This window comes from Garra rufa, chromosome 20 (assembly GCF_049309525.1).
Source record: "Garra rufa chromosome 20, GarRuf1.0, whole genome shotgun sequence".
Taxonomy (NCBI): domain Eukaryota; kingdom Metazoa; phylum Chordata; class Actinopteri; order Cypriniformes; family Cyprinidae; genus Garra; species Garra rufa.
Window position 1 is genome coordinate 17,811,251 of NC_133380.1, and position 23,111 is coordinate 17,834,361.

General features: G+C 39.4%; 1 protein-coding gene across 1 annotated transcript in view; it reads left to right on the top strand.

Annotated features, from left to right (window-relative positions):
* Window positions 1-2,779: 2,779 nt before the first annotated feature.
* Window positions 2,780-23,111, top strand: part of dvl1b (dishevelled segment polarity protein 1b) — a 74,095-nt gene continuing 53,763 nt past the window's right edge. The window contains exon 1 of the mRNA XM_073825835.1: window positions 2,780-3,188. Within this exon, the coding sequence (XP_073681936.1) occupies window positions 2,896-3,188 (293 nt within the window). The 5' untranslated portion in view covers window positions 2,780-2,895. The remainder of the gene's footprint in view (window positions 3,189-23,111) is intronic.

Consider the following 23,111-nt stretch of genomic DNA (forward strand, 5'->3'; position numbering starts at 1 on the left):
CGATGAAACGGTTGAAGTGGCACATAGACAAGAAACTGTTTTGCAAGCACGACCGGAGCAGGACGTTTCTCAGTGGGTGTCATATGTTAACTGTGGACAGTGTTTGCAATTTGCTTTTGTAAGCGAACCGGGCACACCTCTACGTTGTGAACTTCAACATTGTACAATCCATAACACTGCGTTAAGCCATCGTTTATCATTATCATTACTTAAACTAATAAGGCAGACAGACAGTCAAGCTGCATCAATCACAAGACTTTTTAGACTACATTGCACTCACAGCTGAACAACAGAACTACAGAAACGCAAGTTAGCCGGTTACCAAGACATGTGCGGGGTTGTTACACACCATAACGTACACAAAGACGTATTTTGAACGATCGCTAGAAAATACAATCATCAATTATAAATCATACTTACAGGTAGAAGTTCAGAGGAGCAAGCCGGTCCAAATAAACTGGGCACTGATCCATTTTTTAAAACCAAGCGTTTGGTGAATCCCGCGTTGTAACGTTACTCCCCAAGATTAGAAAAGCAGTCATCAGTAAAATGACGCGAACACAACACAAGATTGGCATTGGACTGCTGAGGTGTTGAAAAAATTTATGTTAACCACTGATAGTTTCATCTTTTGGAAGGGCATATAAAACAAATTCACTCTCACAGGCTGTCACAGCGCAGGGCGTCTTCTTGACATGATGTAACGTTAATCCACGTGAAAATGGTAGGCCTGCTGTTTGTGGGCGGGCAAGTTGTTCGCGAAATTGAACGTGGGCGGACATTATGCAAATGTGTAGCTCGTGACGTGTGGCCGTTACAGAAAAAAGATTCGAATTGCTGACGACTCGTTTAGGCGAATGTGAGCCGACTCTTTTTTTTGATAGACAAAAACTTTATTTATAGTGCACTATCAGCGTCACAACTTTGCAGATAGTTTATGTTCACATACAGCTACATGACACACTACATGAAATATCCTATTTGAAAAGGCATAATAGGGGCACTTTAACACAAAATTTTAATTAAGGGGTAACAATATACAATAAATTTTTATTAACTAACATTTAAAAAAATACTGTCAAGGAATGATCAGGAAAGCCAAGGATGGGCATGCAGAAGGGATACTTTAAATTAGTCATAAATATACTTATAAATGTTCAAAAGTAGGGTTCAAGTGTATTTGTAACTATATATAGTTTTTTTAAATACAGATATAGTATGTTAAAAGCACATTTTAGTTTTATTTCATGGTGTCTCAAAATAGCACAGTTGAGTACACTTAGATTGTATTAAGTTTATCCTAAAATATACTTAATACTATTTTTTTAGTACATTAAAGGTGCAGTGTGTAGATTTTTGCGGCATCTAGCGGTTAAGTTTTGAATTGCAACCTGATTGCAACCAACGGCTCCGTCCACCGCTCACCCCTCCCTTTACAGAAACTACGGCAACCGACACGCGATTAAGATGTCGTCGTTTCAGACAGCAAAGAATAATGAAGTTTCTTTTAAAACGTAAATAAGAGAATTATATTTACTTGACAATTCAATAAAACGATGTTATTGTGAATATTGCAGTTACTTGTTCATCATTGTGTCAGTGTTTTTTCCCAAGAACAGCAGTGATGAAACGCGATCTGTAGAGCAGTTTGTCCGTTCAGGGCTACAGTAGAAACATAACGGCGGCTTCCATGTGAGGGGACCCGCGGTGTATGTAGATATAAACTGGTAATTGTAAGGTAATAAAAACATAATGGTTAATTAAGTAAGGTCTTTATTCACCCCTGAAAACATAGTTATGTATATGATATTGCATTTCTGTCTAGAGATAATCTTAAATATTACACACTGCACCTTTAAGTACAAAATTAGTGTGCAAAAATAGAGCACTTTTAGTACAATACAAAAAAGTATATTTAGTGTACTTAAAGTGTATTTTAGCACACTTTTTTCACAGTTTGTATTTTTTTTAATATATGACTATTATACTTTAAACTATTCTTAAATATATTTATAAATGTTTAAAATTAGGGTTCAAGTGTATTTCTAGTTGTAACTAAATATGTTTTTTAAATAAAGATATAGTATGTTAAAAGCACATTTTAGTTCAATTTCAGGGTGTCTCAAAATAGCACAGTTGAGTACACTTAGATGGTAGCCTATTAAGTTTATCTTAACATATACTTATTACAATTTTTGTACAATAAATTAGTGTGTGAAAATAGAGCACTTTTAGTACATTACTGAAAAGTGTATTTTAGTGCACTTTTTTTTTTTTTTTTACCTGGGAGTCCATGTGACAGTGTTTCAAACTTAATATGTGACGCAGAGCAGAAGAAATGTCGAATAAAGTTGTTACTTTTGTTTTGTTTTTTGCACACAAAAAGTATTCTTGTAGCTTCATAAAATTATTGTTGAACCACTGATGTCACATGGACTATTTTGTTGATATTCTTGGTACCTTTCTGGGCCTTGAACATGATGGAAGGATCCTCGCTGTCTATGCATGGTCAGAAAGCTTTCAAATTTCTTTAAAATATTTGTGTTACGAAGATGAACAAAGGTCTTAAGGGTTTGAAACGACACGAGGGTGAGTAATTAATGACAGAATTTTCATTTTTTGGTGAACTATCCCTTTAATTCAAATCCAACTTGAATCCAGACTGAGTGCATGGCTTCTGTCTAGCACACGATGGCAGCACGGCGCAGAAGAACGGCTCGGATATTCCAGGCTGATTCTCTCAAGGATGTGAACCTTTCCTTCCTGTTTCGGTAACACAGGCAGCAGAACCTCCGCATAGTGGGCTGCACTAGACATCTATCAGGTCTCCATAATGGCTGTGTTCTTAGCCCTAGCTTTACAAAGTCGCTTAATTCATAGCTTCAATCGCGCCAAATGCGTGATTGTATTCATTTAGCATCCGTTATTTTAGATATTTTATTTATTGTCGCCTCACGTCTGTATAGACAGCATCAGGAACACGCGCTGTTCTCCGGCAATTGTTCCCACCATATTCTCATGGCGGAGACTAAAATCATTTACCATATAGACGAGGAGGAAACTCCTTATTTGGTGAAACTGTCAGTAGCTCCGGAGAAGGTAACTTTGGCAGATTTCAAAAATGTCCTCAGCAACCGACCGGTCAACAGCTACAAATTCTTCTTTAAATCTATGGATCAAGATTTTGGGTAAGTCGAATGATGGGAATTGTCGTTGTATTCATTCATTTGTTCGATTCAATCCAGGGTGCGAATGAAGCTGTCATCGCGGCGGCGATGATTTGTCATCATTGGCACCTGCCTGTCAGTGCTGATGATGACTGTATCATCTCTTCCTTTGTGAGATCAGCACCAGAATAGGCTACAGTCATGCTCGTAACGTTAGCTGTTCAGTATACCATAGCACAACACACTGTACATCTTTGATTTGCATTTTGAACTGGTAACGGTAACCGAAGTTTGACCTTTAGCAAGAGAAGTGAGAACACAACCAGCTATAAATAACAGACACTTGTCAATCACAGACAAAAAAAATGACATTAATCTTTGACTGATTCCTGATTTCCTCTTAGTGGATAAAAACATCTTAAACCAGCCTAAGCTGGTTTGCTGCTCTCCCAGTTTGAACAGGCGAGTCAGTTTTACTGTTTATTCCTGCTGGTCAGACTGGGAGACCATCTTAACTACCTAAGCTGTATTTTCTCCATCTCTACATGTGTCAGCATGGACATTTGTGATGTTATGCTGGTAATTTGTTATGAGATACTTTGGTTGGATTTGCAAAGCAGTGTGCATCTGAATGCTGTTTTAAAGACTATTTTGATCAGTTTGGGGCTCTGGTTGATGCAGGTTCATTTAAAGTGTTTAAAAATTGGGTGGAATGAAAAAGCTAAGTTGAAGTATTGCTATGAGTAACACTCTTTTCAAAGCAGTCTGCTGTGATTGTCATCCTCTATTAACAGTTTTCACAAATAGGGTAGTTAGTTAATTAGTAAATCAATCAATCAATAAATACATGAGTTAATCATTTTATTTTACTGCAGTTAAATTTCAATTAAATAGATTATGTCAAAAAAAAAAAAGACACTTATCTGTATAGGGTTTGCACTTTGTCACAGTTTGGTCAGTTACCTGGATGCGCCGCCATACTGGCGATACTCGGATGTAAACAACAGCATGGATTGCATGGTTAATGTACTGCTGACTATGTTGTTCTGCTAATTTATGCTGTCCAAACCACAGAAAAAAAAAAACAAGCTGCTAAATCATATAGAGAAGGACTTAGTTAGCAGGAAAGGTGCAATATTTTGACAAGCTAAAGTTAATAGGTGGTAAAGACATGCACAAGCAGTATTAATTAAGATATTAGCCTAATATGTCACCTACCTGACTATAAATGATAAGAACAAACATGAATGTTGTCAAGAATACTGCCCTGTAAATCCTGGTTCAGTTTGGCCAAACGCCTTTTGTTCCTCATACAATTTCTTGCATCTTCTCCTTGATTTATTTTAACTCTTGGCAGTCTGTAGTACTCCAAACGTTTTTCCTGGTCCGACCAATTAGTACAGCCCAAAACATGACAATAAATGACCATTTTCAGCAGCGATAATCAGCCAAATGCAAGTTTTGTTTGATACAGTGGCATTGTATACGCTCAGTTCCGCCAATATGGCCGATTGATGACACGTCGTGAAAACACTATATACACCTGCTGGCTACTTTGTGAGGTACACCTGTTTAACTGCTAATTTAAAAAAAAAAATCTGATCAGCCAATCACATGGCAGCAACTGCTTTTAGGCATGTAGACATGAGCTATGTTTCCATTACTTTGTTTTAATGTGCATTTTAAAGTATCACATTTGAAATGAGTCATGTAAATGCCAAATTTAAAAAAAAAAAAAATAATTTTTACGCTTGCTTGAGGTGGTTTTTCACTGTGAAAAAGTTTTAATTTGAATAATAGGAGATGGAAACGCATTTGCAGAATATAGTGTTTTCACAACGCGTCATCAGTCGGCCATATTGGCAGCACTGAGCATAAACAATGCCACTGAACCGAATGAAGCTCGCATATTTTGCTCATTATTGCTGCTGAAAATGGCCAATTATTGTCCTGTTTTGGGCTGTACTAATTGGTCGGACTGGGAAAAACATTTGGAGTACTACAGACTGCCAAAAGTTATAACAAATCAATGAAAAATACAAAAAACTGTCTGAAACACAAAAAGTGTTTGTGGTTGGCCAAGCTAAACCAGGATTTCCAGGGCAAGAATCTTGACAACATTCATGTTTGTTCTTATCATTTCCAGTCAGGTAGGTGAAATATTAGGCTAATATCTTGAATAATCCTGCTCATAAAATATTGCCTCCTTTCCTGCTTACTAAGTCCTTCTCTTTATGATTTAGCAGCATCCACACACATTTCCAATGATTTAGACAGGATAAATTAGCAGAACAATGTGTTCAGTAGTACATTAACCGTGCAATCCATGCTGTTGTTTACATCTGATTATCACAAATATGGCCGTGCATCCGGGTAACTGACCAAAGTGTGACGTAAATGCAAACCGTCTATAAATTCCTCCATGCACTTTAAAAAAAAGCAATGACCACATCTTTGTTTCGTCTACTCGCTCTGAGGCGCAAGTTATTTATTATGTATGAAAAGTATTATATTCAGTGGCTTCTCCTTCTTTTTCTTAGTGATATTTAGTGCCAGTTTATCAGGAAGTGATGATTTTGTTCTCTTTGACTCGTTAGATGGAAAGTGCTTATTGCCAATTTTTTTACGTGATGTTCACAACTTTAGTTTAGTTGCAACTTTGGATGGAAACCCAGTGTGATTAAAGTGACTTGGCATGAATGTTGGTGCCCAATGTGCTGTTCTGAGTATTTCAGAAACTGCTGATCCACTGGGATTTTTGCGCACAACCGTGTTTAGGGTTTACAGAGAATGGTCGGAAAAGAAAAAATATCCAGCGAGCAGCATTTCTGTAGGCGAAAATCCCTTGTTGATGTTAGAAGATAATGGCCAGAGAGGTTTCAGCTGATAGAAAGGCAACAGTAACTTAAATAAACACTCGTTACAACCGAGTTATGCAGAAGATCCTTAAAGCAGATGGGCTACAGAAAAAGAAAGACCACAGTGGGTGCCAATCCTGTCAAGATACTGAGGCTGCAATTCACACAGGCTCAGCCAAATTGGACAGTAGAAGATTGGAAAAAGGATTCAGGTCTAATTCAAGTCTAATTTCTGCTGGTATGGTCAGAATTTTGTGTAATCAGAACTAAATGGATCCATCCTGTCTTGTATCAGTGATTCAGGCTGCTGGTGGTGTAATGTTGTGAAGGATATTTTCTTGGCATGCTTTGTACAAACTGAGGTTGTTAAGCTGACCATGTCCATCCCTTTATGACCACAGCGTATCTGTCTTCTGATGGCTACTTCCAGCAGGGCAATGTGCCATGTCACGCTAAAATCATCTCAAACTGAACTGAACATACTCAAATGGCCCCACCAGATCTCAGTCCAATAGAGCACCGTTGGGATGTACTAGAATGGGAGATGTGCAATAAGGATGTACAGCCGACAAATCTGCAGTTTATGCTATCATGTAAAAATGGTCCAAAATCTCTAAGGAATGTTTCTAGCATCTTACTGAATTTATGCCACAAAGAATTAAGGCTTTTCTAAGGGCAGTCCAACCCAGTACTACAGCAAGGTGTCCAGTAGTGGCTGGTGAGTGTGTGAGTAAATGTTTTTTTCATCCCCTTTGGACTACTGTTTCATGTAGTTTGATTCAATTTGTCAGTTCCAGCCTTTACAGTTGCTGCATTTATGTGCACTCATAGAAATATTTGTTGTGTTAGTGTAGCTGCAGACGTCATCTGCTTCTGATTAGGTTTTTAGATTTCAGATCATATTTTATACTATTTTCTGTATGATTTCAAATATTATTTTGCAGATCCAGTCAAATTTCCTTCAAGTTAAGCCACTTCAGACCAGTATGCATAGATCCAGATAAGGATTCATTGCAAGCACTGTTGCCTCAGGCTGTTTATACCAGAATGCACCATTAGATCCTTTCTAAGGTCATTAGCTTACAAACTGGTTTATAAGTGGTTGATTATTAGTCGCTATGTCTTCACTTGCAGAGCTGTCGTCGGATGAAGGATAACTATTGTTTTCTTTTTGCAATACTGATAGCTTTTATTATCTGCAAAATCTTTTTTTATAGTTCACTGTGCATATATCTTAGATCTGAATTGTGTTAAGTGAACGTCAATACATCTATTGCGTTTTATAATAGAATTCATAATCAAGGTCTTGGATATTTACACTACCAGTCAAGATTTTTAATGTTTTTTAAAGAAGTTTCTTCTGCTCACCAAGCCTGCATTTATTTGATCCAAAGTACAGCAAAAACAGTAAAAATTTTGAAATGTAAATGAAATTTACAACTTGAATATATTTGAAAATGTAATTTATTCCTGTGATTTCAAAGCTGAATTTTTAGCATCTTTACTCCAGTCACATGATCCTTCAGAAATCATTCTAATATTCTGATTTGCTTCTCAAAAAACATTTATTGTTAAAAAGAAAGTTCAGAATAACAGCATTTATCTGAAATTGGAATCTTTTGTAGCATTATAATAAAGCCTTAAAGTCTTTATCATCACTTTTGACCAATTTAAAGCATCCTTGCTAAATAAATGTGTTAATTTCTATTTAAAAAATAATACTGACTCCAAGCTTTTGAATGTTATAGCTTTTTATTTCAGATAAATGTTGATTCTTGGATCTTTCTATTCATCAAAGAATCCTGAAAAAAATACTCAACTGTTTCAAATATTGATAATAATAATAATAATTTTTTTGAACATCAAATCATCATGTTAGATCATGGGACACCAAGAGTTGTGTAATGATGCTGAAAAGTTAGCTTTGATCACAGGAATAAATGACATTTTAAAATACATTCAAATAGAAAGCAGTTAAATAGTAAAAATATGTCACAATACTACTGCTTTTGCTGTATTTTGGATCAAATAAATACAGGCTTGGTGAGCAGAAGATAATTCTTACTGTTTAAAAACTTTTGACTAGTAGTGTAACTTTTTAAAATTGTAAAATTCACTAGTTCGCTTTTGCATATAATAAACAGCGTAAAGTTAAGCGTGTTTGGCATGCTGTCCGGGAGAGGGCTCCGAGCTCGGTAGTCATTCCCGAGCCCGGGGCACTCCCCCTGCCCAGGGAGAGGGGTCCGAGCTCGGCCTTTGGCCCGAACCCAATAGCGCTCCCCCCCTGGCTGGAGGTGAGGAGAAAATAAACAGGGGGGGTGGGAGGGATGCTGGAATCAGAGATAGCTGAAGGTAGGACTGCTTGGTTATTTAAAGGGACTGTAGTAATGGGATAGGGAGAGTGATTGGATAGGGAGTGATTGCTGATGATGAATTGGCCGTGTTAATTATCTGCGCGAGCTCCTCCTGAAATTTGTTAATGAAACATCACTTATAGAGATAAATTTTGCTCATTGAGCTTGTAAATGCTATTCACTACTTCTGAAGTTCTGAATTGTAATTTTGGGGTGAACCTTTCCTTTAATTTGAATATCATTTGTTTCATCAACGTAGAATAAACTTTCCTTTGTAAATGCTCACTGTGGCGTCATTCAAATTCATTTGAAGACTATTTAACGTGGCGTCAGATCTTGTAATAGTCACTCGACGGTCTTACATAAGTTTGAACAACTTAGCTTCCTGCTGTTCCACTGATATTAAATTGACCTTTTTCTTTGTATTGTCTGACAAATTGTATGTACTCTTGATTGTTTATAACAACATTTCTTAAGAAGTAAGAATTTCAATTGCAAAGTACAGATTAGCTAAACAGCCAAAAATGTTCTCACTGAACATTTAAATACATTTACATTTACATTTTTTCAAATGCGTGTTCTTTTCTCACATAAACACTCTTTCTTGTGTCAGGTACATGCGCATGAGTTGGTAGGGTCACAGGTGACTTATTTCTGTTATGCAGTACATTTTTTTGTCTTTAGATTTGGTATTTCTCTGTTTCCAGAAGTGGCTTAGTAGGGCTAAAGAGAGATAAAGAGAGACATTAACATTAAATTCTGTATATTAAGATTAAATTCTGAACATTAACATTCAGTTTCTTCTGTATATCTGTATTTTCTGACAGGTTAGATCTGACATAATTATTATCACAAGGCTTTGGTTTCTCTTGAGACAAGGTGAATTTCCATTGCAAAGTAAAGATTAGCTGAATACAGCATCCTCATTTAACCTTTTACATGCTTTCTTTTCTCAGGTAAACACTCTTTCTTCTGTCGGATGCATATGTGTTAATTGGTAAAGGGTCAGAGTTGACCTATTCCTGTTATGCAGTACCTTTTCAACTGTGCAACTTAGCTTTTAGTAGCAGTTTGCATACAGCATGCGTTACCCCTGGCAAATTCTGACTTAAAGTTAATTTTATTCAACCAGCAATTTTTGTTTTGACCAGAAATGATGATGTACAAGAGTATGATGTTGCATCATTGTGGAAAAAAATATTTCTCAGCTTTTATTTACATGTCCAAAATTATTCATACCCTTTGCAGACTGTCACAGTCTATGGGAAAATCCAAAGTTCTATACCATTCCAAATAGTCCAAGCTGTTGTTGTCACGTTGAGTAAAGGATGAGGTCTGGGTCCAATTGCAGGTGAGTAGATGTTTTAATGAGAATAATAACAAAACAAACCAAACAAAAAGCCAACACGGCAGACTAAACATAAACTGAAACATAAGCTGAACAAAACAAGAAACACGGTCAAGAGCCAGGATCTGAAACACAAAATACACAGAAGACAGGTTACAGGAAACAATGCAGACTCACAGAGTGAGGGAAGAGTGGGGATTATAAAGTCTGTGATGATGAGGATCAGCTGGGGTGGACAGGTGACAAAATCAAGGCAGGTGCAACAATCAGGGAAGTGTAGTGCAGGGAAGGGAAAACAGCGACATCGTGTGGTGGAGGGAAAGGCTGCAGCCCAGAGTCATGACAGTACCCCCTCCCTACGGAACGGCTTCCAGACGTTCCCAAAGTCTGGAGGGAGGAGGTACGGAGGAAGGCAACTCAGGGGGAGGGATGGCGGGCCAGGCCCGTGCAGCGCAGCCGCTTCCGCGTCAGAAACAGAAAGCGTGGCCGCCTCAGCGTCAGGAACAGGACGCGCAGCCGCCTCAGCGTCAGGACCAGAACGCGCAGCCGCCTCAGCGTCAGGAACAGAACGCGCAGCCGCCTCAGCGTCAGGAACAGGACGCGTAGCCGCCTCAGCGTCAGGAACAGAACGCGCAGCCGCCTCAGCGTCAGGAACAGAACGCGCAGCCGCCTCAGCGTCAGGAACAGGACGCGCAGCCGCCTCAGCGTCAGGAACAGGACGCGCAGCCGCCTCAGCGTCAGGAACAGGACGCGCAGCCGCCTCAGCGTCAGGAACAGGACGCGTAGCCGCCTCAGCGTCAGGAACAGAACGCGCAGCCGCCTCAGCGTCAGGAACAGAACGCGCAGCCGCCTCAGCGTCAGGAACAGGACGCGCAGCCGCCTCAGCGTCAGGAACAGGACGCGCAGCCGCCTCAGCGTCAGGAACAGGACGCGCAGCCGCCTCAGCGTCAGGAACAGGACGCGCAGCCGCCTCAGCGTCAGGAACAGGACGCGCAGCCGCCTCAGCGCCAGGAACAGGACGCGCAGCCGCCTCAGCGTCAGGAACAGGACGCGCAGCCACAGCCACGTCCGGAACAGAGAGAGCGGTCACCGCCGCGTCAGGAACAGAGAGAGCGGTCACCGCCGCGTCAGGAACAGAGAGAGCGGTCACAGCCGCGTCAGGAACAGGGAAAGTGGAAGCCGCCTCCTTCCCACGAAACTCCGTCTCCACCCCCACCGCAAAGAAGGGGCGCCTTCGCATCTCCTCGGCGACACGGGCATCCATTGCCAGGCAGGCGTAGATGTAGTCGAAGCGCGCTGCCGACGCCGCCTCAAAGGACATCCCCTCCGTCTTGGGAGCAGAGGGGATGGTCGCCGCCCCCACCGCCGCCTCAAAAAAAAAATTCTTCCCCGCTGGACCCATCTGTGGAGTCTGCATTCTGTCACGTTGAGTAAAGGATGAGGTCTGGGTCCAATTGCAGGTGAGTAGATGTTTTGATGAGAATAATAACAAAACAAACCAAACAAAAAGCCAACACGGCAGACTAAACATAAACTGAAACATAAGCTGAACAAAACAAGAAACACGGTCAAGAGCCAGGATCTGAAACACAAAATACACAGAAGACAGGTTACAGGAAACAATGCAGACTCACAGAGTGAGGGAAGAGTGGGGATTATAAAGTCTGTGATGATGAGGATCAGCTGGGGTGGACAGGTGACAAAATCAAGGCAGGTGCAACAATCAGGGAAGTGTAGTGCAGGGAAGGGAAAACAGCGACATCGTGTGGTGGAGGGAAAGGCTGCAGCCCAGAGTCATGACAGTTTTAAAACATCATAATAACCCTGATTCATTGGGAACAGCTGTTTTATACAACTCAACAAGTGAAAAACAAGCTCTCTGCTGTTGGTTTGTGAACAGTCATGGCTAAGACAAAGGAGCTCACTGAGGACCTGCGGTTTGTGCAAAAAAAGAATCCTAGGGTCACCACCAAGGCCATCCTGATGAATCTGGGCTCTGCTGGTGGCAACATCTCAAGGCAGACATTCCAACAGACACTGCACACCACAAGGTTCCACGGACGAGACCAAGAAGGACACTTCTCCAGAGAAGGCACACAAAAGCCTGCTTGGCCTTTGCAAATGCTCATCTGAACAAAGAAGATGACTTCAGGTCTTCTGTTTTATGGTCAGATAAAACAAAAATTGAAATGTTTGGCCACAATGATGTAGCCTTCATTTGGCGTAAAAAAGTAGAAGCCTTCAACCCTAAGAACACCATCCCCACTGTCAAACATGGTGGTGGGAACCTAATGTTTTGGGGGTGTTTTTTTAGCCGGTGGACCAGGGAACCTAATCACAGTAAACGGCACCATGAAAAAGGAGCAATACATCAAAATCAACAACAACATCAGGCAGTCTGCAGAGAAACTTGGCCTTGGGCACCAGTAAACATTTCAGCACGGCAACGACCCAAAACACACAGCAAAAGTGGTGAAGAAATGGTTAGCAGACAAAAACATTAACGTTTTGCAGTGGCCCAGCCAGAGTCCTGACTTAAATCCAATTGAGAATCTGTGGAGGGAGCTAAAGATCAGGGTGATGGCAAGGAGACCCTCCAACCTGAAAGAGTTGGAGCTCATCACTAATGGCCAAAATACCAGTGGAGACATGCAAACAGCTGGTCAACAATTATAGGAAGCGTTTGATTGCTGTAATAGCAATAAAGGCTTTTCTATTGATTATTGAGAAGGGTATTAATAATTTTGGACATGCCACTTTTTGTTCAAATGTAAATAAAAGCTGAGAAATATATTTTTTTTTCCACAATGACATTGTCTTATTATCTTTTGGGAGAAGCCTGTGATTGAAAAAACTTGCTGATTCAATAAAAGTAAGTTTAAGTCAAAATTTGCCAGGGATATGAATAATTTTGGGCCTGACTGTATATTGTAGTGTAATATTAATAAGTGAAATATTAATACACTTACGTTTTAGAAAGCATATTTCCTGTTTTTGCTCAATTTTGCAAACAAAAATCATTCCAAACACATCCACAGTACTGTTTTGCGTCTCTGAGCATCATGACGGTGTTTCGTTCCTAAATAAATCATCCGTTTAAATTATTTGGTTCAATTGCAATGACTTACTTGCTGCCACCTACTGGCGGTTTTAATTTCACATTCAAAGTATCTTTTCACTTTTAAAATAATTTCAAATATAGCTGCATTAACGTGTAATAAATACATCTAAATGCCCCTTCATATGCATCCTACATTGCTGTTTTACCTTTTTTTTATAAAGGGCGTTTGACCTTCTTTGCATGTTCACTCAAGGGCGTCGGACAGGGGGTAATAGTGGAACAGAGTAACAGGGGCCCTTGGCGAGGGGGGGCCCATCGCGATCCCCCTCCCCCCAGAAACGTAGGATTGCGATCGCAAAACAACACCCGTGCGTGATATTGCGATCGCGAACAGTGCAGGTAAACCTAACTCCCCGTTCTCAAGAGACGCACTAGCGACCGTTGATAGAAGTTGCAGCCTTTAGCTTCCTTGTTAGTGCGTCCGCCTTCCATGCTGGAGACCTGGGTTCGAGACCCGCTCGGAACGGGTGCGAGTAGGACCCGAGTGAGAGGGGTGACGCAAAATTTTTTAGTTAGAACGTAATTTTTAGTTTTTAGGGGGGCCCCTTAGCTGAGTCAGTGCACAGGGCCATGAATTCTCAGCAACGCTCCTGTGTTCACTTTGTAAACACGGGGTCGGTACATCTGCAGTAATGTCAGATGATTTTGAACTTGGAGGAGAAAATGAAATGGGAGTTTTTCGACATACTCTAACTGTCTTGAACCAGAGTGAAAAGAGTATGCATCAGAGAAATGGAGTGCATAGAGTATGTATGCATTTGAGGTTAAAAAGTATATGAATTACATTTTTTTTTTAGAAAATAATTAATTGTTTCGCTAGATAAGATTCTTCTTCCTTGGCTGGGATCGGAGTCCTTTGAAACTGCATTTAAATTGCATTTTGGAAGTTCAAACTCTTGGGCACCTTCAAAGTTAGGTTAGATAACTATAAGATTGAATGTTTTTGATTTTTCCCCCCTCATTTTAATTCTGGTAAACTTAAATGTCCTTGTTGTCTTTACACAATAGCCCAAAGCTTTATATTCAAATCACTATGACGTCATGCAAATGAAACTCATGACTATTTTAACATGACATGTTCTTGTGATAGTTGCTGTCTGTCTTACCATGGAGATGTTTGGGTTTCTTAGCTTCATGCTGCTGGTGCTCCATACTTCTGCCGATACACCCGTACCAGGATTAGTGAAGGAAATCATCCATGTGGAGCAGAAAAAGTCATGGTATGATGCAACATCATATTGCCTAAATACTGCTGGACAACCCTTCGCATTCTTGGATAAGAATGTTACGAAGAATTTCAGCAGTTCTGCCAACCAACTCTCTTGGGTCGGACTGTTTAGAGTTTATTCCATCTGGTACTGGGTGGATGCGACCGAATCCACTTATTTCAACTGGTTTGGAAAATGTGCTTCATTAAACAGGCTTGGATTCTGGCAAACCACACCATGTGACATACTACTAAACTACTTGTGTAAAGGGGTTTCTGGAGATTGGGTCTTAGTCAAAGATAGCAAAACATGGCAGGAGGCAAAACAACACTGTGAAACAAATCATGCTGGTCTCGCGATCATATCTAATCAAGGGAACAACAGCTTTATCAGTGCTATGGTACCAACTGGTTTTGCCTGGATTGGTCTCGCTACAGTTCAACAAGATTCTCCTTTGAAAGAGACATGGAGATGGGTGAATAACGAGCCTATCACATACTCCCGGTGGTTCAGAGCTTTGTTTTGTGCAGTGATTGATTGGAGAGGATTCTGGCATGACCGCGTTTGTTTTGAGGAACACCCGTTTATCTGCTTCAGGCATGCTGACCTCAATCTGGAATTTAAACTGGTCAGTGAAAATAAAGTCTGGAAAGAAGCTCAGACTCATTGTAAGCTGTTGAACATGAACCTAGTTATTGTGAAAACAGAAGAAGAATTGACTGCGTTAGTGGTTTATATCCAAAGCATACACAACACTTTTGTAGATGATCTTTACTTTTGGATGGGGTTGTATAATAACCCTTGGTATTGGTCTAGTACCCTATTAAGGACTCAGTATTGGAATAGCATGCAACCTGATAATGTGGATTCCATGAACAGACCCATAATACTAGACAGAATGCCTTGTGGAGCTTTAAAGGATGGTGAGTTATTCGATGAGCCTTGTGATGATCCACTCCCCTTCTTTTGTACGGCCACAGTGCGCTCTATGATCCTGGTGTCAGAACCCAAATCATGGATAGAGGCCTTGAAGCACTGTAGAGACAGATATGTGGACTTGGCCAGTCTGTCATCAGCTATGGAGCAACACACAGCTGAGAATAAGGTTGAACGTGTCCAGAGTAATTACGTGTGGATTGGTCTGAACTTTCTGATGGGTAGCTGGATCTGGGTGTATGGAGATGATATACAGTATGTAAACTGGGTGAATGGTGAAAACTTACAGTGTCCAGTTGCTCGTCGCTGTGGAGCCCTCACTGTAGCAAACGGCAAGTGGGAGGCAAGATCGTGTGAGGAGAAACTGGAATTTCTCTGTTTTCAAACTTAGAGATAAAGAGAGACAAAAACCTGCTGAAGTTTCATCAAAAGTAGTATCCTTATTTGCATGATAGATCATTTTTGAATAGAAAGTTTGCCAGATCTTTAAAAAAAAGTCAGAATCACTGTAAAATTAGCTAAATGCTTGACTATAAGTGTGCTACTTGTTTATCTGAGTAGTGATAAGTTAAACTGTCATTTACATGAAATAACTCTTCCTTAGTATATGTTTATTTTCTGACAGTTGCTGACAGTCATCAGTTGCTGACAACTCTCAGAGGGATTGACATTGTAATGTACATGACAGTGTTAATGTGTTTGGTCTTGGCAGAATAGATTTGCTACGCTGCTTCTGCGGCAGCAGAGCAAGTACAGAGACTTGCTAATAGAGGTCGACCGATATATCGTCCGGCCGATATTTGCCGTTTTTTAATATATCGGCATCGGCCGATATCCGTGTTTAGTAGCGCCGATTTAAAGTCAGGCACGTCTGCGGGCAGCCCCGTGTTTTTGGTGCGGTATATTGCGCTGCTGTGAAGGACCCCAAGCCAAAACTTTTGTAAGATTCAATAACATTTCTGAGAGATCAAGGTAAGGATTAAATTCTGATATTTCAAAGTCCCATGGCCATATATGTACTATATATTACTAGTAAACTATGAAGTTTTGCTTTCACTTAGTGAAAGAAAGCATAGAACCGTCGGTAACTGGCATAATGCTACAGCTGGTTAAAGGTTTGCAGTTAAGTTTAAAGACTGTAGTCTAAAACGATCAGCAGCTTGTTTGCTAACATATTAGCCCCAGTGTTATAAGTTCTGTTTTATTTTTCCTGTATTGGAGTCAGAGAATTTCACTCTGCGTGGGGTGGAGAACGCTGCGGCTCTCACAAACAATGCAGCGTTGTGATTACTCCGCCTCGCTCGGAGACAGTGATGCACGGAAGGAGGTTATATCCGCAGGTTGGGTCGGGTAATAAAAAAATACATTCGTATAACTTGTGGGTGGGTCGCGCGTGGATGAGATAAATCAATAATGATGTAAACATTAACTACATTTTCTAAAATCTGAACCTGAGTTATGTGGTCAGGACCGTGGCGCCAGCTTCCTTTTAAATATATTTTGATGATTGCACCTGACCGCGCCGTCCTCTCCATCACCTCAGATACTGCGAGTTTATAACTATGGCCACGTTCAGATGTAAGTAAAAGTTATTTTTTTCAGCACGGATTTGGCTTAAAAGCACGAGTGATTAAGCCTATATATACTGTAAGTCTGCAGCGATGTGATGATCAGCTGTTAAAATGAACCATCCATTCATCATATCAGCATGCAAAACTAAGAATTAGAATAATTGTAATAGGACGATCACGTGCGGTTTGCTAAATCAGAGAAAAATATAAGTGCGGGTGGGTGGCAGGCGGATTACACTATTGCCTGATTTTGCTTTATTTCATCCTAAAAAATAAGATTTTGCTCTCTTTTGTCGTCAAAAGTATTCTGAAACAAGTCACAACTGAGCCGCTGTGCATCTCCATTTAAACAGCGGTGTTTCGTTTATGAATGAACGTGCATTTTTAAACGAATCTAGTGAAATGATTCAATTTCTCATTCATAAAGAGAGTCATTTGCTTTATTCAGGAATGAATCAGCTGTTCAATCAAATGAATGATATGATTCACTAATTAAATCAGTGTCTTGCCGCCATCTGCTGGCAGGTCCTCTCAGTTACGTATATAAATCATTTAAATTTTAACATTAATCTCGGCTCTTAAACTTTTATGTAAATTATTGACAGTTTTTATATTATCTGTTTTATATATTTAATACTTGGTCAGTTTGATTTGTTTGGTTAACTTTGGTTAAATCTTTTATAATAATACTGTGCAGTGCACAAAATCAAGATGGTTCATTGTGTTCATTGTTCATGATGTAAAGTTTAGAAATGATGTGCATCCTTTTTAGATTGACATTTTAGCATGCAAATAAAGGGGAGAACTTCAAGATATCGGCCCTAAAAATCGGCAGCACATATCGGCCATCAGCTGACCCTGACCTCTAAACATCGGCATCGGTTATAGAAAATCCCATATCGGTCGATCTCTACTTGCTAATGCCAATACATCCACAATATGCTGCTGTGAGCATGTTAGAAATGCTGCTGCTGCACATATAACATACTTGGAATAACCCCCATATAGCATACATGAATCACCCTGTAGCAGTTCTATACAGGTGGAGCTGGGGAAGGTGGAGGGTTTCTGAAGCATGCTGCAACTGCTACAGCAAGCACTTCTTTATAGTCATATATTTGAATGTTGTGCAGTGAGCTCATTAGCTACCAATAGAGAAGAGAACCAATCAGCTGTGCCATGTGTTAATGATGTCATTATGTCACATTGAGTAAGACCTATCAGACTGCACCATCTAGAGTTTCATGCCAGAACTTTGTGTTTGTCACAAGGCTTTGCTTTCTCGTGAGATGAGAAGAATTTCCAATGCAAAGTACAGATTAGCTGAACAGACACCAGCATCCTCACTTAACCTTTTCATTTAAATACTTACTTTTAATTTTACATACATGCACACCTTTCTCAGGAAAACATTTTCTCTCCTTGTTAGATACACATAATTGAATTGGTAAAGTGTGATAGATCATTTAGTTTTGGCAGTATCTATTATACCCTGTAACATTTCATTTAAATACTTTCTTTTCTCAGATAAACACTCATCTTTCTGTCAGATGCATAAGTTGGTAAAGGGTCACAGGTGACTTATTCCTGTTATGCAATACCTTTTCAACTTTGTAACCTGTGTTAGTGTTAGCTTATAGTAGTAGATTGCAGTATGTGTTGCGACATGGAGTTCTGGGGAAATTATTAAAACTTTATGCATCCTAGATAAACTTCTAATGGGGCAAAGAGACTTCTGAACAGAAATGTTGAAGTTTATTGTAAAGTTTGTTGCAAATTGTAAATGGTAGCATTACATGTAGAAAATGTGTAAATAAAGCTCTTTTAAAACTTTACTTTCATTTTTATGTTACTGTGTTATAAATGTGTCCCATTGGTTCATCATGTAAGAAGACTAGTGGTCCTGTGCAAAGACTTTGGCTATTGGGACGCACCCTAAAACTCTCAATGTGGAAAATTTGAATAATTATGTTGTTTTTATGCAGTAGCCCAAAGCTTTCTATTCAAATCACTATGACGTCATGCAAATAAATCTGAAGACTAGTATAACATGATATGTTCTTGTAACAGTTGCTGCTTTCTCACCATGGAGACGTTTGGGCTTCTTAGTTTCCTGCTACTGGTGCTCCATACTTCTGCCGATACACCCGTACCAGGATTAGTGAAGGAAATCATCCATGTGGAGAAGCAATTGTCATGGTTAAATGCGAAGACATATTGCCTAAATAATTCTGGACAAACCGTAGTACTCTCGGATAAGAATAATGTGAAGAATCTCAGCAGTTCTGCCAACCAGCTCTCTTGGGTGGGACTGTATAGATATTATAGCTTTTGGTACTGGGTGGATGATACCTTATCCACTTATTTCAACTGGTTTGGAAAGTGTGCCTCATTAAAGGAAGATGGATATTGGTTTGTCAGGACATGTGACAATAAACTCTTCTTTGTGTGTAAGAAAGTTTCTGGAGATTGGATCTTAGTCAAAGAAAACAAAATATGGCAGGAGGCAAAACAACACTGTGAAACGTATCACGCTGGTCTTGCGATCATATCTAATGAAAGGGAAAACAACATTATCCGTGCTGTGGTTCAGTCTGGTTATGCCTGGATTGGTCTAACTACAGTTCAACAAGATTCTCCTTTGAAAGAGACATGGAGATGGGTGAACAATGAGCCTATCACATACTCCCGGTGGTTCAACCGTTTGTTTTGTGCAGTGATCGATTGGAGAGGATTCTGGCATGACCGCGTTTGTTTTGAGGAACACCCGTTTATCTGCTTCAGACATGTTAACTACACTCTGGAATTCAAACTGGTCAATGAAAATAAAGCCTGGAAAGAAGCTCAGACTCATTGCAAATTATTGAATATGAACCTAGTTATTGTGAAAACAGAAGAAGAATTGACTGCGTTAGTGGTTTATATCCAAAGCATACACTACACTTTTGTGGATAATCTTTACTTTTGGATGGGGTTGTATAATAACCCTTGGTATTGGACTAATTTCAAATTAGGGACTCAGTTTTGGAAAAGCACGCAACCTGACAATGTGAGTTCCAAGAACAGAACCATAGCACCAAGCACACTTCCTTGTGGAGCTTTAAAAGATGGTGAGTTATTCGATGAGCCTTGTGTTGATCCACTCCCCTTCTTTTGTACGGCCACAGTGCGCTCTATGATCCTGGTGTCAGAACCCAAATCATGGATGGAGGCCTTGAAGCACTGTAGAGACAGATATGTGGACTTGGCCAGTCTGTCATCAGCTATGGAGCAACACTCAGCTGAGAATAAGGTTGAAGATGTCCGGAGTAATTACGTGTGGATTGGGCTGAACTTTCTGATGGGTAGCTGGATCTGGGTGTTTGGGGATGATATACAGTATGTGAACTGGGTGAATAGTGGTAACCTACAGTGTCCAGTCGTTCATCGCTGTGGAGCCCTCACTGTAGCAAACGGCAAGTGGGAGGCAAGATCGTGTGAGGAGAAACTGGAATTTCTCTGTTTTCAAACTTAGAGATAAAGAGGGTAAAACCTGCTGAAGTTAATCAGTGAAGTTTTTCAAAGTGCTTTCTCCATTTTTTTTTTTTTTTTTTTGCATGAGAGAGAATTTTTTGAATAGAAAGTTTGCTAGATCTTTCAAAGAAGTTTAAAACACTGTAAACTAGCTTAATGCTTGACTGTAATGTGTGCTACTTATTTAGCTGAGGACTCTGTTTCTGTTGGAGCTGCAGAGCTCTTTAATATGTTTGCTATTAAAAGCAGAAAGTAAACTATTCAGTAGTTGTAAAATGAAAGAATTTCATAGCTGATAAACATTTAAGTTGGTCTTAAAATGTAGTTTTTGTATAGTCCTGAAACATAGTTCTTGTTTCTGTACTCTGTTCAAAGTCTTTTCATAGTCATTAAAAACTGAATTAACTGCTTTACAATTGTTTGGGGTTGATAAGATTTGTTTTTGTTTTTAAAAGATGTCTCTTATGCTCATCAAGGCTGTATTTATTTCATCAGATATAGTAAATGATGATATTGTGAAATATGGTTGCAAATTAAAATAACAGCTTTTTTAAAATATATTTGAAAATGTAATTTATTCCTGTGAAAGCTGAATTTTCAGCAGCCATTACACCAGTCTTTATCACATGATCCTTCAGTAAAAAATTGTAGTATGATGATGTTATCAATGTTTTAACAGTACTGAAAAGTAGAATCTTTCTCACCCTTATGTCACTCAAAACCCAAAGGTTTTATTAAAAGTAGTTTCTCCTTTTTTGCATGATAGATTATTTTTTTATAGAAATTTTCTGCTGGAGCTGTATTTGCATACTCTCCTCCCTTACGTTTTGTGTCTGAAAGGGAAACTCCTACAAATCCATATTCACAATAAGGTGAGGAACAAAAATGACTGTGTCCACGCATTCTTTACTGCGGTCTAAATCCTGACAGTAAATCTGACCCTTAATGAAGAATGTTTTACAAAAACATGTACAGGCCTACTGCTTTTTCTAAAATCAAAACATTTAAGTTGCTCTTAAAATGTAGTTTTAATATAATGATATGGTGCTTAAGAAATATTTCTTCTTATTATCAATGTCATCGCTGTGAAGAACCTTTTAATACACCTTTATTTTTAAGAGTATGGGTGTCTTCAACCAAAATATCTATGGGGTGGCTCAAAATACTCGGGTGGCCCCTACACTGACCCCCAAAATACTGGGGTGGCCCCTACACTGCCAACACACAATTATGTTTAAACACCATGTAATAGTGGATTTTGCATAATAGGTGTCCTTAAACATTTGTGTAGAAATGGTTTTTTAGATTTTTTAAATTAGATTCTTTGAAATAGAAACTTCAATCAGAATTTATTTAAAAATAGACTTTTTTTTGTAAGGTTGCAGTCTTGGTGAGCATCTTTCAACAATATTTACAAATATGTTACATGGTAGCGTTGTTACAACCCGCTTGTTTGAAGTCCAAACATAAAAAAAAGGATCAAACAACAAAATTTAATCAAAATAGAATATTTATTTCTTTAAACTCATAAAACAGTTAGTAATAATACACATAAGTCTAGGGATAATAAAGAAAATAATTAAATAACCACAACAAAAACTATGTTATAAGAAATGCAAGAGAAAAACAAATGTTAGAGAATAAACTGAATCTTACATAATGAACTAAAACCACTCCATCCTAAAGAGTGTCTCCCAGTTAACACACACTAATATGCTACTAATTAACAATTAATTGGTAAGGAAAGGGCCAATCAGAAACTGCCACACTTTGCCCAATAGAATCCGGAGGAAACTCAGGGTTGTCACACTTCCCGCTCCAAAACAAGGTTATCTAAAGAACTGACAAAACAAAGCAAGAAAAATACACCAACAAAACAACCATTTAAATATAATAACATGTTATAATTTACCATAACATTAATACTCATCTCCAAAAAAAACCTGCAATTCACTCTCGGACTCCTGGGCCCTAGGATATCAGAGGGAGATAGCTAGGTAGAAAGAGTGAGAGTAAGTGAAAAGAAAGGGGGAAAAAACAAAACTAAAGAAAAGAGAGAGAAGGTAAAGAAGATACCCAACACTACTGGGATACCTTACAGTCATGAGAGAGAATCATCAACTAGGTTATCTTTGCCATGAATGTGTTTAATCTGTAGGTGGAAGGGCTGTAAAATAAGGCTCCACCTCATGATTCCTTGATTCTTACCACGCAAGGATTGTGGTCGGTGTAAACAACGATAGGACCACAGACTGAACTTAGATAAACCTAAGTTCAATGGCTAAAACCAGGGCTAAAGCCTCCTTTTCGGATGTAGAGTGCGCTTTCTGGTGACAATTAAATTTTTTTCGAAAAGTAACTGACCGGATGTTCGATTCCACTAGCGTCTTCTTGCAGAAGAACAGTGCCAGCGCCGTAAGTGCTGGCATCAACTGAAAGTAAGAAAGATTTTTCAAAATTTGGTGCAGTCAACATGGGAGCATTAGCTAGAAGAGATTTAGCATTATCGAAGGCACATTGACACTGTTGTGACCATTCAAAAGGCCTCTTTGGGTTTAATAACTTTGCAACTACATTTGCAGAGTTCCAACAGAAACCTCTATAGTAGCCCACCATCCCAAGGAAGCGTTGTAACTCACACAGAGTAGTGAGAGTGGAAAAACTACAGATAGCTTCAACTTTTGCGTTGATGGGTTTTACGCACCCTGCGCCAACCACCTTCCCCAAATACTTCACTGTAGCCGTGCCAAACTCACACTTGGCAAGATTTACAGTTAAATTCGCCTTAACCAACTGCTTGAAAAGTTTGCTAATTTGTGCAAGGTGTTTAAACCAAGAAGAACTGTATAGAGCAATATTATCCAGGTAAGTTTAAAATCTGGTCAACCCAGACAACACTCGATTTTCTAACTGCTGAAATGTAGTGGGAACATTTCGAACTCCGAAAGGCATAACAGTGTACTGTAAAAAACTATCAGGTGTAATAAAAGCAGACAGTTCTTTAGCACGGGAAGGGAAAGGCACTTTCCAATAAC